General features: G+C 47.4%; 1 protein-coding gene across 1 annotated transcript in view; it reads left to right on the top strand.

Annotated features, from left to right (window-relative positions):
- The window catches only part of fstl1b (follistatin-like 1b), a 117,560-nt gene that overhangs the window by 97,340 nt on the left and 5,179 nt on the right, over positions 1-15,041 (top strand). The window contains exons 7-10 of the mRNA XM_080203446.1: positions 1,214-1,332; positions 2,994-3,106; positions 12,091-12,201; positions 14,414-14,517. Coding sequence (XP_080059572.1) covers positions 1,214-1,332; positions 2,994-3,106; positions 12,091-12,201; positions 14,414-14,517 — 447 coding nt within the window. The remainder of the gene's footprint in view (positions 1-1,213; positions 1,333-2,993; positions 3,107-12,090; positions 12,202-14,413; positions 14,518-15,041) is intronic.

The raw sequence follows: 15,041 nt of genomic DNA, 5'->3' as shown, positions 1-15,041 counted from the left end.
TATTATTATTTATGTGGGCAGCATGGTGGCATAGTAGTTGGCGCTGCTGCCTCACAGCGCCAGAGATCCGGGTTCGATTCCGGCCTTGGGGCACTGTCTGTGTGGAGTTTGCACCTTCTCCCCGTGTCTGCGTGGGTTTCCTCCAGGTGCTCTGGTTTCCAGTCCGAAAGACATGCTGGTTAGGTGGATCGGCCATGCTGTATTGCCCCTTAGTGTCCCAAAATATGTAGGTTGGGGGATTAGTGGGATAAATACGTGGGGTGACGGGTCGGGGTAAGTTACTCTGTCAGAGAGTTGTGGGCTCGATGGGCTGAATGGCCTCCTTCTATGAGTGCTGGATACCGGGAACATCAGACCATCGCAGGAAACCAGTTGCTGGGTCCGACTCCTCACATCACATGCTTCAGATGCACGAGGCGGAAGGTCAATGTGATTTGATCCACACTGGCAGATTTTGGGGGTTTCTCTAAGCCAGCGAACTTGTTAAGTTGTCAAGCCCCTCTTAAGTTGCTGCAGCATTCCCCATGCCTTCAGCGGCGGGTGATTTAGTCCAGTCACTCAAAAATATTATTGTGCTGGAAAATCCGAGCTGCCCAAGCACACGATTTACAATCTAAAAAGTTGATCGTGCTGAGCATTATATCGTGAGGTCAGCCAAGGTTCTGTGCAATGGAGCCGAGAAAATCAGGACAATTTGAAGCCACATGCTTCCTGACTCTAAGTGCTGTCTGAGTAAATTATGATCCGCTGCCTAGTTTGTGGATGTTCATCCAAATAACTGGAAAACCGCATTCATTTCCACCGAGCTTCTCCCGATTCTCCGCTTTAACCTCAGCAGATCCATGGGAGACTCTTCTAGAGTTACAGATGCTCGCCTGGCAGTAAGGATACCCCAGTAGCAAGCGATAGAAGAACACTTCAAAGTAAATCAAAGGAAAGGTTTAATAAGGAAACTTCAATACACCACCACCACACCCTGGGCCACAAAACACTCACCACCATTCCCATCTGCCTTCAACTTATACTGGGTCAGCTGACCACCACATCATGTTGCCATTGGTTACATTGTCGATGAGGTCAGCTGACCCTCACCACATTGGTTACATTAGCAACCAGGGAAATTTTTCCTTGACGTACTTACATTCCAAGGGTTTGTGCCTCATAATTTTGACACTTGAACATTCACGGCAAGGTTTAATTTTCTCTCTGACAGAATTACGATGATGGTGACTCCTTCCTGGATTCAAATGAGTTCCTGAAATTCGTAGAACACAACGAGACCGTTATCAACATTACCTCGTACACTGAGCAGGATGACACCAAACTTCTTCGGTGAGCCATGAAACAAGGGCAGTGTTGCTGGGCTGTCTGGCGAGGTTGTGGAGCTAAATGATTTGACTGGAGTTGTGGGAGAGTCGGACAGTTGAAAAGATTTGGAGGCATTAAATCATGTAGTGGCAAGTGGCATGAGGGAAGAAAATAATATGGGTGCATTTGTTTATGTAATTTAATGGGAAAGTGCACATTTAATGGGATTGAGGGTTATAGATAGGCCTGGTAGGTAGGGATATGATTGGTGCAACTTGTGGGCCGAAGGGCCTGTTTGTGCTGTAGTGTTCTATGTTCTATGTTAATGTGGCATTAGGCCGATTTCCTGGGAGCAAAGGGTACATGGCCACCGTTTTTTTAATGTACACATTTATGGGCTGTGGGTTTCGCTGGCCAGGCCAGCATTCTGGGTAGGTTGCAGGGCGTTCCACATTGATATCATTGATAAAAGCCATACGTGCCACGCAATGACTGGTCTATGGAACACTCTGCCCTTGGAGTACCATCTCCAAGGGGCAGCACGGTGGCACAGTGGTTAGCACTGCTGCTGCACAGCTCCAGGGACCCAGGTTCGATTCCCAGCTTGGGTCACTGTCTGCGCAGAGTCTGCACATTCTCCCCGAGTCTGCAAGGGCTTCCTCCAGGTACTCCCGGTTTCTTCCAAACAGTCCGAAAGACGTGCTGGTTAGATGCATTGACCCGAACAGGCGCCGGAGTGTGGCGACTAGGGGAATTTTGCAGTAACTTCATTGCAATATTAATGAAAGCCTTGCTTTTGACTAATAAATAAACTTTAAACATGATTGTAGTCTGCTTCACTTAAAGTGGCGCTATGCAAATGAACATTTCCCTTTGGAAGTTTTCGAACTGTCAGCTAGACAGGAATCCATTTATCCAGAGAATGTTAGAACCAAGACGGCACGTTCGTTTATAAAAATAAAACTGGACAATTCTTCAGATCATCCAGATTTACATAGCTGTGCGAATTGGTCTTGAAAAACTGTAAATCAGGTGTAATGCAGCAGGACTGGCTGAACTTAGACAGAAACCCAGAAGCAGTGGTTTGGATCTCCACTGGGACTTGTTTGAGACGGACCACATACCCTCCGGAAACATAGTCCCCAAGATCTGAAAGGGCATTAGCTGGGGAGAAGACTTGAGAGTTGGCTCAGCCTTTGATCCGCAGCTGGCCCCTGGTCAGGCACACTAGCCATTGGAATTGGGGCCCCTATGCACCAATATCAAGAAAGAAAAAGCAGACTGAGTTAAGAATCTCCTCCTTCACAAGGCATTTACTGACTGAAGTCTCTTTTAGTGGCAGGCCTTTGCTGCAATCCTTATTTTCCCTCCCTAACCCCTGATCCAGCCCACCACCCTGTCCAACTGGCAGGTGGTACAGGTGTGCCAGCTTTCTATAAAAGAGAAACCTCTTCCTTACTCCAGACACTGACATGGTGAGGAGCAACCAATCTCAGCCGGCCCACCCCGCAACTTGTGTCAGGTTTAAAGGCTCACCAGACATTCGGTTCCTTCGTACACGTTTTTCTTTATTTGGGAGATTTAAATTTTAATATTAGACGATGTGGGTGAGTTTCTAAACTGATGTGGTTGGATACAATCGGCAGTGTTGCTCAGATGGACTGACCAATGCACCCTTTGTGTAGGGGTCTCTGTGTGGATGCACTGATTGAGCTCTCCGATGAGAATGCTGACTGGAAACTCAGCTTCAACGAGTTCTTGAACTGCCTGAATCCTGGTTTCATCCCCCCTGAGAAAAGTGAGTACAAACTGACATCTCTAATGCACGGAATCACATTTGGCGTTTATCCTCTCTCCATCTTTTGATTTGATTTATTATTGTCACATGTATTAGTGTACGGTTAAAAAGTATTGTTTCTTGCGCGCTATACAGACAAAGCATACCATTCACAGAGAAGAAAACAAAAGAGTGCAGAATGTAGTGTTACAGTCACGGCTAGGGTGTAGAGAAAGATCAAGTTAATGCAAGGTAGGTCCATTCAAAAATTGCTGACAGCAGCTGAGAAGAAGCTGTTCTTGAGTCGGTTGGTATGTAACCTCAGACTTTTGTATCTTTTTCCCGAAGGAAGAAGGTGGAAGAGGAGAATGTCCAGGGTGTATGGGGTCCTTGATTATGCTGGCTGCTTTTCCAAAGCAGCGGGAAGTTTAGACAGAATCAGTGGATGGGAGACTGGTTTGCATGATGGATTGGGCTACCTTCACGACCTTTTGTGGTTCCTTGCAGTCTTGGACAGAGCAGGAGCCAGATCAAGCTGTGATACAACCAGAAAGAATGCTTTTTATGGTGCATCTGCAAACGTTAGTGAGAGTCATAGCTGACATGCCAAATTTCCTTAGCCTTCTGAGAAAGTAGAGGTGTTGGTGGGCTTTCTTAACTATAGTGCCAGCATAGGGGGGGATCAGGACAGGTTGTTGGTGATCTGGACACCTGAAAACTTGAAGCTCTCGTCCCTTTCTACTTCGTCCCTGTTGATGTAGACAGGGGCATGTTAGCTTCTATGCTTCCTAAAGTCGATGACAATCCCCTTCCTTTGTTGACATTGAGGGAGAGATTATTGTTGCTGCATCAGTTCACCAGATTCTCTATCTCATTCTTGTACTCTGTCTCATCATCGTTTGAGATCTGACCCACTGCTTAGACAGGAACCCAGCAGCAGAGGTTCGGATCTTCACTGGGACTTGTTTGAGACTCAACTCTCAAAAACTTGAAAATCAAAAATCAAGTTGGAGGGGATCTGTCATCGAGGCTCCTCACTTTATCCCCCCAGTGTAATACCTGCTCGAAGTTTGGACATTGAGTTTGTTCTTTCCCTAAACCAACTCAGCACCAGGGCTTGCCACTGTGTGGGTGGCACAGTGGTTAGCACTACTGCCTCACAGCACCAGGGACCCAGGTTCAATACCCAGTTTGGGTCAATGTGTGGAGTTTGCACTTTCTGTCTGTGCCTGCGTGTGTTTCCTCTGGGTGCCCAACTTCCCTCCCTCAGTCTGAAAGACATGCTGGTTAGGTGCATGGACCAGAACAGATGTTGGAGGGGAATTTCACAGTAACTTCATTGCTTCTGACTAATATATGACCTTTACTTTAACCTGGAACTTGTGGAGGTTAAAATATTCAGATCGAACTTTCATAGTTTAGAAGTTAAATTGTGCGGAAGATAAAGTTTAAATTAAAATTTCACGCCTTCTGTACAGCAGTGGAAAATGTTTATCAGCTTACTGACCTTCAAAAGGAGTCAGTTCCTGCTATTTTGCGTAGGCCTCATAACATTTTGCTTTTCGGCCTTCACCAGAGGGTGAGCAAGACTAGATTTTTTTTCCATAACAAACGCCAAAGGCAAGATATGGGGATGTGCTATACAATTGAAGGATTAGCAGAAGTCAACTTGTCATCGAATGAGAAAGGGCGAAAAGCCGGGATTTAATACGCGAGTCAGTGAAAGATGTGAAAAATCTCTTGTTCCTGATTTGCTGCGACTGACTATAACTGCTGAGCTGTTTCTCCAACTTCAGAACTGCTCCGGCCATTTCATTGGACAGAGGGATGTTCTCCTTGTGCACCTTGTGGGATGCATGGTGTCCAGCTCTGTTTGTGTTAAGAGTCGACTGAATGCCTTTAGATTGCGGTTACCCAGAGAGCACTGACAACCTGACATTTATTGGGGTACAGTGTGTAGGAACAGCAATGCTGCCTTTTTCAGCATATCGCTAACCTGAGTTTTGAGTGCAATTGGAGGCAATTTCCCACCACTTATGTCGTTACCTGGTAAGATGCTGTTTCGATGGCCTCCTTCTGTAGGGATTTTGTGAGTCTGTTAACTTTATAAGGTGAGGAGGAATCAGTGCCTACTGCACATCCTCTTTTTCCCATTGCAAACCCATTGACTTTTAGCATGTCGTCACACCCAGATTTTTCTTGTGTCCTTTGGGGTATAATGGATGGAAGGATTCCTGAGCTGATTATCAGCCTGTTGAAATGCATTGAATGCTCCTTCCATGGCCAACAAGTCCTGGCGTTGGACTCGATCCCGGATCCTCTGGTCCTGAGGTAGGGACGTGGGCGCTCCCCATCAACTGACTTAGTAAAGGTCACTCCACAGTGATGAGGTGCGGCTGGTGTAACCGGAGAGAGAGGAGGGCTTCGGCCCTCGGCAAGAGAAAGCAGCACCTTTTGCCAGTGAATCTGACTGGCCGGCAACTCTGGCCGCACCGGCACTCGGGTTCTGGATGCTGCTGGGACTGTAAGCAGGTTCCGGGGACGAGAGCGTTGGATCATGGGCTCAGGTAGATCCCGAGCTTTTCAGGAAAGGTGGGATCAGGTACGCTCGGGAGGACAGCGCAAGAGACAGATTTTAGAAGTCAGGTGGGAGAGCACAAAGCAATCATCTTGGGGGTGGGGGGGATAGATATTGGGGGGGGCGATGGACGTGGGGGGGTGGATGGGTGTGGGAGTGCCCTGGATGGGCACAGGGCACCCTCATAAGGTGCGCATCCCCTTCCTTACATCTGAGGTGTAAAAGCAACTCACTCTTGCCCGCCTACTCACACCAAACATATTAGAGACACGGGCAACATAGTAGTTGGGTCAGTTGGCTTATTTGAAAGCTCAATTGCCTGTTAAACGCCAAGCAAGCTACCAATTCTGGTCACGGCCCACTTATCCTTTGGTGAGCGGGTTAGGGGTGGGGGAGAAGGTGGTGGGCCAGCCACCCATCAGATCTTACACAGCCCTGCCCTGCCGAAAATCATCCCAACGGTAGGCCAGGAGACCTACGCCAATCACTTCCAGTCCTGTCCTTGAAAAGAAAAGTACGGTTGCAAAATGGGAAGGAAGGATGTCTCGTTTCTATTGGTGAGGAGTCAAAAGACTAAAAAATTAAACATTTACCTTTGGCCACATTACAAAAAGTTAGGTGTGTTTCTAAGCATACTATGCTTAGAAACTTAGAAACTATGCAGTGAAGTGCACATGTACTGCTCACCAACTATCACTGTATACACCCCCCCCATCTGTGCATACATATACGCCCCCCCCCCCATCTGTGCACACATATACATCCCCCCCCAATCTGTGCACACATATGCATCCCCCCCCCAATCTGTGCATACATATACATCCCCCCCATCTGTGCACACATATACATCCCCCCCGCTATCTGTGCACACATATACATCCCCCCCCGCTATCTGTGCACACATATACATCCCCCCCGCTATCTGTGCACACATATACATCCCCCCCTGCCCTGTGCTTACTTGTTTGCTGCTGAAAAGACAAGTTGGACATGTTGTCCATGTTCCCCTCTCACCCGTGGGGAGATATTTAGCCCCAAGGACCTGAGTACTGGGGAGGGAATGGCCTAGTGGTATAATCATTGGACTGTTAATCCAGAAACTCAGCTAATGGCCTGAGGACCCGGGTTTGAATCCCGCCACAGCAGATGGTGGAATTTGATTTCAATACAAAAAATATCTGGAATTGAGAATCTACTGATGACCTTGAAACCATTGTCGATTGTTGGAAAAACCCATTTCACTAATGTCATTCCGGGAAGGAAGTCCACTATCCTGACCTGATCTGGACTACCTGTGACCCCAGAGCCTCAGCAATGTGGCTGACTCTCAACTGCCCTCAGTTAACTAGGGATAGGCAGTAAATGCTGGCCGGCCAGCCAACAATGCCCATGTCCCACAAATGAATTTTTAAAAAGTACAGTGCATCTAACATTATAGACTAAGTTAACACGGGAAATTAGGAAACTCTACTGTTACATAATCTAGCACTCAGAATGGGGGCGGCACGGTAGCACAGCGGTTAGCACTGCTGCTTCACAGCACCAGAGACCTGGGTTCAATTCCCGGGTTGGGTCACTGTCTGTGTGGAGTTTGCACATTCTCCCCATGTCTGTGTGGGTTTCCTCCGGGTGCTCCGGTTTCCTCCCACATTCTGAAAGATGTGCTGATTTGTTGCATTGACCTGAACAAGTGCAGGAGTGTGGGGACTGGGGAAATTTCACAGTAACTTTATTGCAGTGTAAGCTTTTCTTGTGACTAATAAATTAACTTTTAAAAAAAAAGGAAGCTTTTGCAAAAAATGTCATTCAATTCCGCTCAAATTCAATGCCATTTGCTGCCCATCACTCAGCTGATGTTTCTCTGAACATAAGAACATAAGAAATAGGAGCAGGAGTAGGCCATCTAGCCCTTCGAGCCTGCCCCGCCATTCAATAAGATCATGGCTGATCTGTCGTGTCTCAGTTCCACATTCCCGCCCTCTCCCCATAACCCTTAATCCCCTCGCTTATCAAAAACCCATCAACCCGCATCTTAAAAATATTTAGCGAGGCAGCCTCCACCACCTCAACGGGCAGAGAATTCCAGAGATTCACCACCCTTTGAGTGAAGAAGTTCCTCAATTCCGTTCTAAACCGCACCCCCCCCCCTTTATCTTGAGGCTGTGCCCCCTAGTCCTACTGTCCTTTCTGAGCAGGAAGAGTCTCTCCACCTCTATCCGATCCATCCCATTCATCATCTTATGTCTCAATGAGATCTCCCCTCATTCTTCTAAACTCTAACAAGTACAAGCCTAGTTTATTCAGCCTCTCCTCATAGCTCAACCCCCTCAACTCCGGTATCAGCCTAGTAAACCTCCTCTGCACTCCCTCCAAGGCCAAAATATCTTTGCGTAAATGCGGCGACCAAAACTGCACACAGTACTCCAGCTGCGGCCTCACCAATGCCCTATACAGCCGCAGCAAGACCTCCCTACTTTTATATTCAATCCCCCTCGCTATGAAGGCCAGCATCCCATTCGCCTTCCTGACCACCTGCTGCACCTGCAAGCTGGGTTTTTGCGACTCATGCACAAGGACCCCGAGGTCCCTCTGCACCGTCGCCTGCTGTAGTTTTTCGCCACATAAGTAATAGTCCTTCCTACCATTATTCCTACCAAAGTGGTCAACTTCACACTTGCCGACATTAAATTCCATTTGCCAGTACCTGGCCCATTCGCCCAGCCTATCTAGATCCTTCTGCAGACTCTCCACACCCTCCGCGCAATTGCCGTTCCACCAATCTTGGTGTCATCAGCAAATTTCGACACCATACACTCGGTTCCCTCCTCCAGATCATCTATATAAATGGTAAATAGCTGAGGCCCCAGCACCGACCCCTGAGGCACTCCACTAGTCACCAACCGCCAATCCGAATAGCACCCATTGACCCCCACTCTCTACCTCCTATTTGACAGCCTCTGGGTGACATTCTACAGTTTATAGATTGACACGGCCTGTGAATAGAACTGGTTTGTTTTGAAACTTTCACAGCAGCTGGGATCATTCCAGATGTAAAATGTCACAAAGCATTGAGTTTAGGGTCAATCCACTTTGAACTATCTACTTTGCCCCAGTGCAATAACCTCTCTGCTGATTGCGTGGTATTATGGCCATAGTCATCTGCGGTGTGCGCTGAAAAGCATCCCTGCCTCAGAGAGATAGAGTGAAGAGGGAACGATGGAGGGAGTGGGAAAATGGAGAGATTGGAGGAAGGTGGGAAAAGAAAACAGTGTATTGGTAGAATTTCTTTTTGGCAGTGATGCAGGTTTGTGTTTGTCCAAAGCTACATACATCTTAGCCTCTAGATGGTGCTAGATAAGAATATATGAATTCTGGCATTCAGTTTGTTAGTAAAACATCAACTTTAAACTTGTTTGTACCTGTTGAAAGCAGTGGTTTGATGGCAAAGTGTCAGATTTAGTAATGTTATGCCATTGGCAAGGCTGCAAGCACCAAGTTGCTCCACTCACAATGAATTGAAGTAAACAGATTGCACGGTCTCGCAACAGAAGCAGTCACCCAATCCCTCGAGAGAATTAATGCAACACATGATATCCCAGTCATCCTTGTCTCTGTCAGTTGGCCACAATTTGCTAATTAACTAATCCACAATTTCACAATCAAATATGCCTTTGTTCACGTAACCAGTTCATCTAGCTATTCCCAAGCGAATGGAGAAGGTGACAGAGAGCTTTGTTTGTTCATCCGAGGGACATGGGCATCACTGGCTGGCCAGCATTTATTGCCCATCCCTAGTTGCCCTTCAGAAGGTGATGGTGAGCTGCCTTCTTGAATCGCTGCAGGCCATGTTCTCTGGCTTGACCCACAATGCCATTAGGGAGGGAATTCCAGGATTTTGAGGAAGGAGAGGAGAAACTCGGTGCTGAGGAGGAGGAGGAGGAAGAATTGGGTGCTGAGGAGGAGGAGGAACTCCGTGCTTGATGAGGCCCAAGAGGAAGGACCCCAGAGATGAGGGAGGTGATGTCACTGTAGAGGCTCTGGGGTGTCCATGCAGGATGCCATTGTGGCCACAGACCTCCTGATACAATGGTGTGTCACAGGCTGGCGTGGAGTCTGGTGTTTCAGACAAGGGGAAGGACATTGGAGGCATTTTGCAAACACACGTGTAAGAGGATTGATCAAGGCTAACTGGAAGCTTTGGTCAGGTGCAGAGTGAGACATTAAGAGATTTGATTACATGGAAATTCCAACCGTCTACAGATAAATTGCAAATAGGTAACATTTTGCACAGATAAAGGTTTTTGTTTAACTTTGCATACGTTTGTTATCTCACTCTGCGCAACTTATTTAAATACCACAGTGACAAAATTATTGCAGCAACCAACGTGATGTTCTCTGCCCTGGGCAACTCCTATGTATTGTTCCCCTTGTAACCTCAGAGGAGGTGGAGCTAGGCCATGGTTCCATGGCTGTGGTGGTCAGACTTGGCATGCAGGAATCTGCTGGGACCCTCCCTGCTACTGGATCTGCCTGAATCTCTATGGGTGCAGCCATGCTTGACTGGATCCAACTGGCAGATGGTGCAACCGAAAGAGAGAATGCTGGAAAACCTCGGCGGGTCTGGCAGCATCTGTAAGGAGGGAAAAGAGCTGATGTTTCGAGTCCAGATGATCCTTTGTCAAAGTGAGAGGGCATAGAAAGAGAGAGAAATTTGTACTGCAGGGTGAGGGAATGAAAAATGAGTCAAAGCCACAGAAACCAGGGAAATGGCAATCCACAGAGAGAGTAAATGGTGTGAATGGCCAAACGGCAGAGAAGCTGAAATCAGAGGGGAAGCTATGACAGACGAAGATATGGGGGGGGAGGAGGGTGAGATGGGTGGGAGAGAGATAAAATTGGGGGAAGCAAAAGAGGAGAAAGGGTAAGGAAAGGAGGGATAAAATAGGGGGAAAGAGTGTGGAGGGAAAGAAAAATAAAGAAAGACAGTAAAGAAATGAAAGGTAGAGAAAAGTTATGAATGAAATGAAATGAAAACAAAGGGGTGGAGGTGAGGTGGAACTAATCATCTGAAGTTATTGAATTTGATGTTGAGATTGGAAGGCTGTAAAGTGCCCAGGCGGAAGATGAGATGCTGTTCCTCCAGTTTGTGTCGAGCTTCACTGGAACATTGCAGCAAGCCAAGGATGGACATGTGGGCATGGGAGCTGGATCGTGTGTTAAAATGGCAAGCAACGGAAGCTCAGGGTCAACAACCTTGAGCTAGTCCGCCTAGGTGATACAGGGAGACAGCCAGGGCCCTAGAGGAAGCAGGATGTCCCTGTGAACCTGCAGCAGTGTGTCCAGATTGAGAACCTGGGTACAAATCCCTCCTAAGAATTCTGGCTCCTCTGGGTGTGGGCCATCCCCAGAATAAGGGAAGAGGTGGTACCTGAGTCAGATTGTCATGGCGAACTTCATGGGATTAACTGGTCAGAAGGGGAAAGTGCTATCTAGAAACCCTACAGTGCAGAAAGAGGCCATCTGGCCGGTCGAGCCTGCACCGACCACAATCCCACCCAGGCCCTATCTGTGTGTGGCATGAGAGGGAAGGGTTTAACTGGAACAGCCTTGGTCTCCAGTGCACTGCATTGTGAGTGGAAGTGCGCTCTGAAAGGGGAATGCCTTAAGAGGGTGTTGTAGGTGAGAGAGGGTCTGAGTTGGAGTCAGGGATGTAGCAGGATGAACATCAGTGTAGTGGCAACATGCAGAGTTATATCAACGGCAGCATGATGTTTCTGTACAAGTCACGCATTTTCCAGGATGGGCAACAAACGACAGGCAGAGCAGGATTCTCAGAGGGAGAACAGAGTGGCAACATCAGCTTAGAAGAGTGAACACATTAATAGATGTTGCTTTAACTAAGGGTGTGTGATCGTTGGGCTAACACTACACTGCGCCATATGAACCATGCATGGGCCATAGGACAGTTCCATTGACGGGGCAGGGCTGTTCCTGGGTAGATGTTTGCTCTTGGTGTCTTTTATTGCTTTTTTATTGGGTGGAGGATGGGAACTACCCCACCCCTCCACATAGCTCTTCCCTCCCCAATCGCAATGCCCCACCCTATGAAAACACGCGAAGTCAGTCACGATTTGGGTGTGCATTTCTGCAAATCACCAAAATGCCTTTCGTTTTGCGAGCCCAAGCGTAAAATCTTCAGCCTCTTATCTTCAGCAGGGAGATGACCACACTCAATGTAGAACATTGAAAACTGTTCGTAGGTTTCCTTCCTTGATCTACAGTGTGGTGATATTAATTTTACACACCAATTATAGCTCAGTGGATTTCTACAGCCGTTGCTGGGCAGGTCAGACAAGCCTAGGATTCCTTTACGTTTTGAGTTGTCCGGATATTGAAATAAAAGCGACCTTCCTTTACTGTTTCCCAGAATGTGCCTTGGAAGATGAGACCTATGGGGATGGAGCTAAAACTACGGTTGAGTGTAACCGATGTGTCTGCGCCTGCGGCAACTGGGTGTGCACTGCTATGACCTGTGATGGTGAGTCGAAATATTAACCCAGGAATAATGCCCACACTGTTCTCTTCCAGGATTCTCAGCTGAGGGAGAGGCGGTGTCAGCTTCCCTTCCTTCTCACGTACATCTGCATACAGAACTAACACGTGTCTGTGGTTAGATAGCTTCAGGTGCAGTAGGGAACAATGGGCGGCTTTGGAGAAGCTAAAAAATAAGATTTTTTTTGTGCAGATATTGAGGACTAATGAGTGCAGGTATGTTACAAATGTTTCTATTCATTTACAGGATGTGTGTGTCACTGGAAGAATCTTAAACAGTCTAGAAAAGCTGCTGTTTTTCTCACATTACAACATAGACTACACTTCAAAAGTACTTCATTAGGCTGGCATTGGGGCAGCACGGTGGCATAGGTTAGCACTGCTGCCTCACAGCACCAGAGACCTGGGTTCGAATCCCGACTTGGGTCACTGTCTGTGCGGAGTTTGCACGTTCTCCCCGTGTCTGCGTGGGTTTTCTCCGGGTGCTCCGGTTTCCTCCCACGGTCTGGTTAGGTGCATTGGCCGTGCTAAATTCTCCCTCAGTTTACCCGAGTGTGGCAACTGGGGGAATTTCACAGTAACTTCATTGCAGTATGAATGTCAGCCTACTTGTGACACTAATAAATAAACTTTAAACTTTTACGTGGTTGTAAAAGGCCGCAACTTTCTTTCTCTCATTCGTAGATAGCTAGCCACCTACTTGACGCCATAAAATGACCCAAGGTGAGAGCTGACTAATGTGGCAGTTGTTCGGGAGTAGCTGTGGCACAGACTTGCCATTATGTAACCAAGAGGCACTAGATATTGCATCACAACTTTAAACCCCATGCAGCCATTCAGACTGTTACATTGGATTATCTTACATTCAAAAGGAAAAACACCCCCTGCCCCCCACCCCCCCAGCTTCCAGTCCATCCAAGTCACACGCTGCTCCAGCCTGGAAACAAAGAACAATACAGCACAGGAACAGCCCTTTGGCCCTCCAAGCCTGTACCGATTGTGTGTTCCTAACTAGACCATCCATTTGTAACCCTCTATTCCCAGTCTGTTCACCCTATCTAGATAAGTCTTAAATGATCCTAGCTTGTCTGCCTCAACCACCTTGCTTGGTGGTGCATTCCAGGCCCCCCACCACCCTCTGTGTAACATACATCCCCCGCACATCGGTATTGAACCTTATCCCCCCTCTTACCTTGAACTTGTGACCCCTTGTGTTTGTCATTTCCCGAGCTGGGAAAAAGCTTCCAACTGTTCACCCTATCTCTGCCCTTCATAATTTTATAAACTTCTATTCCGTCGCTTCTCAACCTCCATCTTTCCAGGGAGAACAACCCTAGTCATAGCTAAAAGGGTGGGGGAGGGTGAAACATTTGCTGTTCCTTCACAATCGTTGGATGAAACCCTGGAACTCCTTACCCAAAAATACTGTGGGTGGGATTTTCCAGGACTTCCCACCTGTCATTGGTAGGGCAGGCAGACTGTACAAAACACCATAGACTTTGGCAGGCTGAACAGTCAGAACAGGAGTGTGAAGGATCAATCCATGCATTTTGGGGGAATCTCACCATTCCCTCATTCATTGGCTCCCTCAGTTGGGTCTGCTAGCTGGGTGCAAGCCAAGGCCAGCTGCCCCTGCAGAGACGCAGCTAGTCCAGTACCAGGGAGGGACCCAGTGCGTCCCTGCACAATTAAACAGTGGAAGTTTATAAATGTAATCTCTGGTCTCACAACACCAGGTTGAAGTCCAACAAGTTAATTAGGCATCACCAATCTATGCATGGCATGGTGGCACAGTGGTTAGCACTGCTGCCTCACAGCGCCGGGGGCCTGGGCTCAATTCCCGGCTCAGGTCACTGTCTGTGAAGTGTCTGTATCTTCTCCCCATGTCTGCATGGGTTTTCTCTGGGTGCTCCGATTTCCTCCCACAGTCTGAAAGATGTGCATTGACCTGAACAGACACCAGAGTGTGGCGACTAGGGGGATTTCACAGTAACTTCGTTGCAGTGTTAATGTAAGCCTTACTTGTGACTAATAAATAAAGTGAAGTAGTATTACCATTTCTCCATTAGTGCATTTTTACCTTTTCCTTTCCTACTATTGATGCACTGTATCGCTGTCTGTGTCATGTTTTTCCTCTGCCTTGTATAGTCTTTTTCTCGGGTGACCATAACTTTCTTCTTTGGTTTTTTTGATTGAAGGTAAAAATAAGGATGTTCCTGAGGAACAGCCACAATCTATTGCAGCTGATGAGTTGACTGAGGAGGATTGGACAAAATACGTTCATGAACTCAACAAGCACCAGGTTAGTACAACATCTGCCTGAGAATTATGTTTAATTCCTACACGGGACCTCGGCATTGCTGGTTGGTTAGGCCAGCTTTTATTGTCATTCTTCAGTTGTCCTTGAGCGTGGGGCTAGTTCACTCCCATCTTAAACTGCTGCAAGTCATGTGGTGTAGGTACCTACACCCGCAGTGCTGTCAGGAAGGCACTTCCCAGGATCTTGACCCAGGAACGAAAGGGCGGGTGTTTACCTTTGTCCCAGATGAGGAGATGCTGGGGTGGGCACAGTAAGAAATCTCACAACACCAGGTTAAAGTCCAACAGCTTTATTTGGTGATTCCAAATAAACCTATTGAACTTTAACCTGCTGTTGTGAAACTTCATACTGTACCTTTGACGCATTCAGGAAAGATTGGTCCTCCCCTTCATGTGTTTCAAGTCCTGTTTCCACTAAATGCATGGCTGAGTTGTATTCCAGTCAGATCATTCCAGGTCTGTCTATAAATTGTCCTTACGAGTGCCAATTCCCAATTAATACTAATC

The sequence above is a fragment of the Carcharhinus amblyrhynchos genome, chromosome 15, assembly GCF_965287045.1.
Source record: "Carcharhinus amblyrhynchos chromosome 15, sCarAmb.v2.hapA, whole genome shotgun sequence".
NCBI classification, from domain to species: Eukaryota; Metazoa; Chordata; class Chondrichthyes; order Carcharhiniformes; family Carcharhinidae; genus Carcharhinus; species Carcharhinus amblyrhynchos.
Note: the sequence above shows the minus strand (reverse complement) of the source record. Positions and strands in the feature narration are given on the sequence as shown.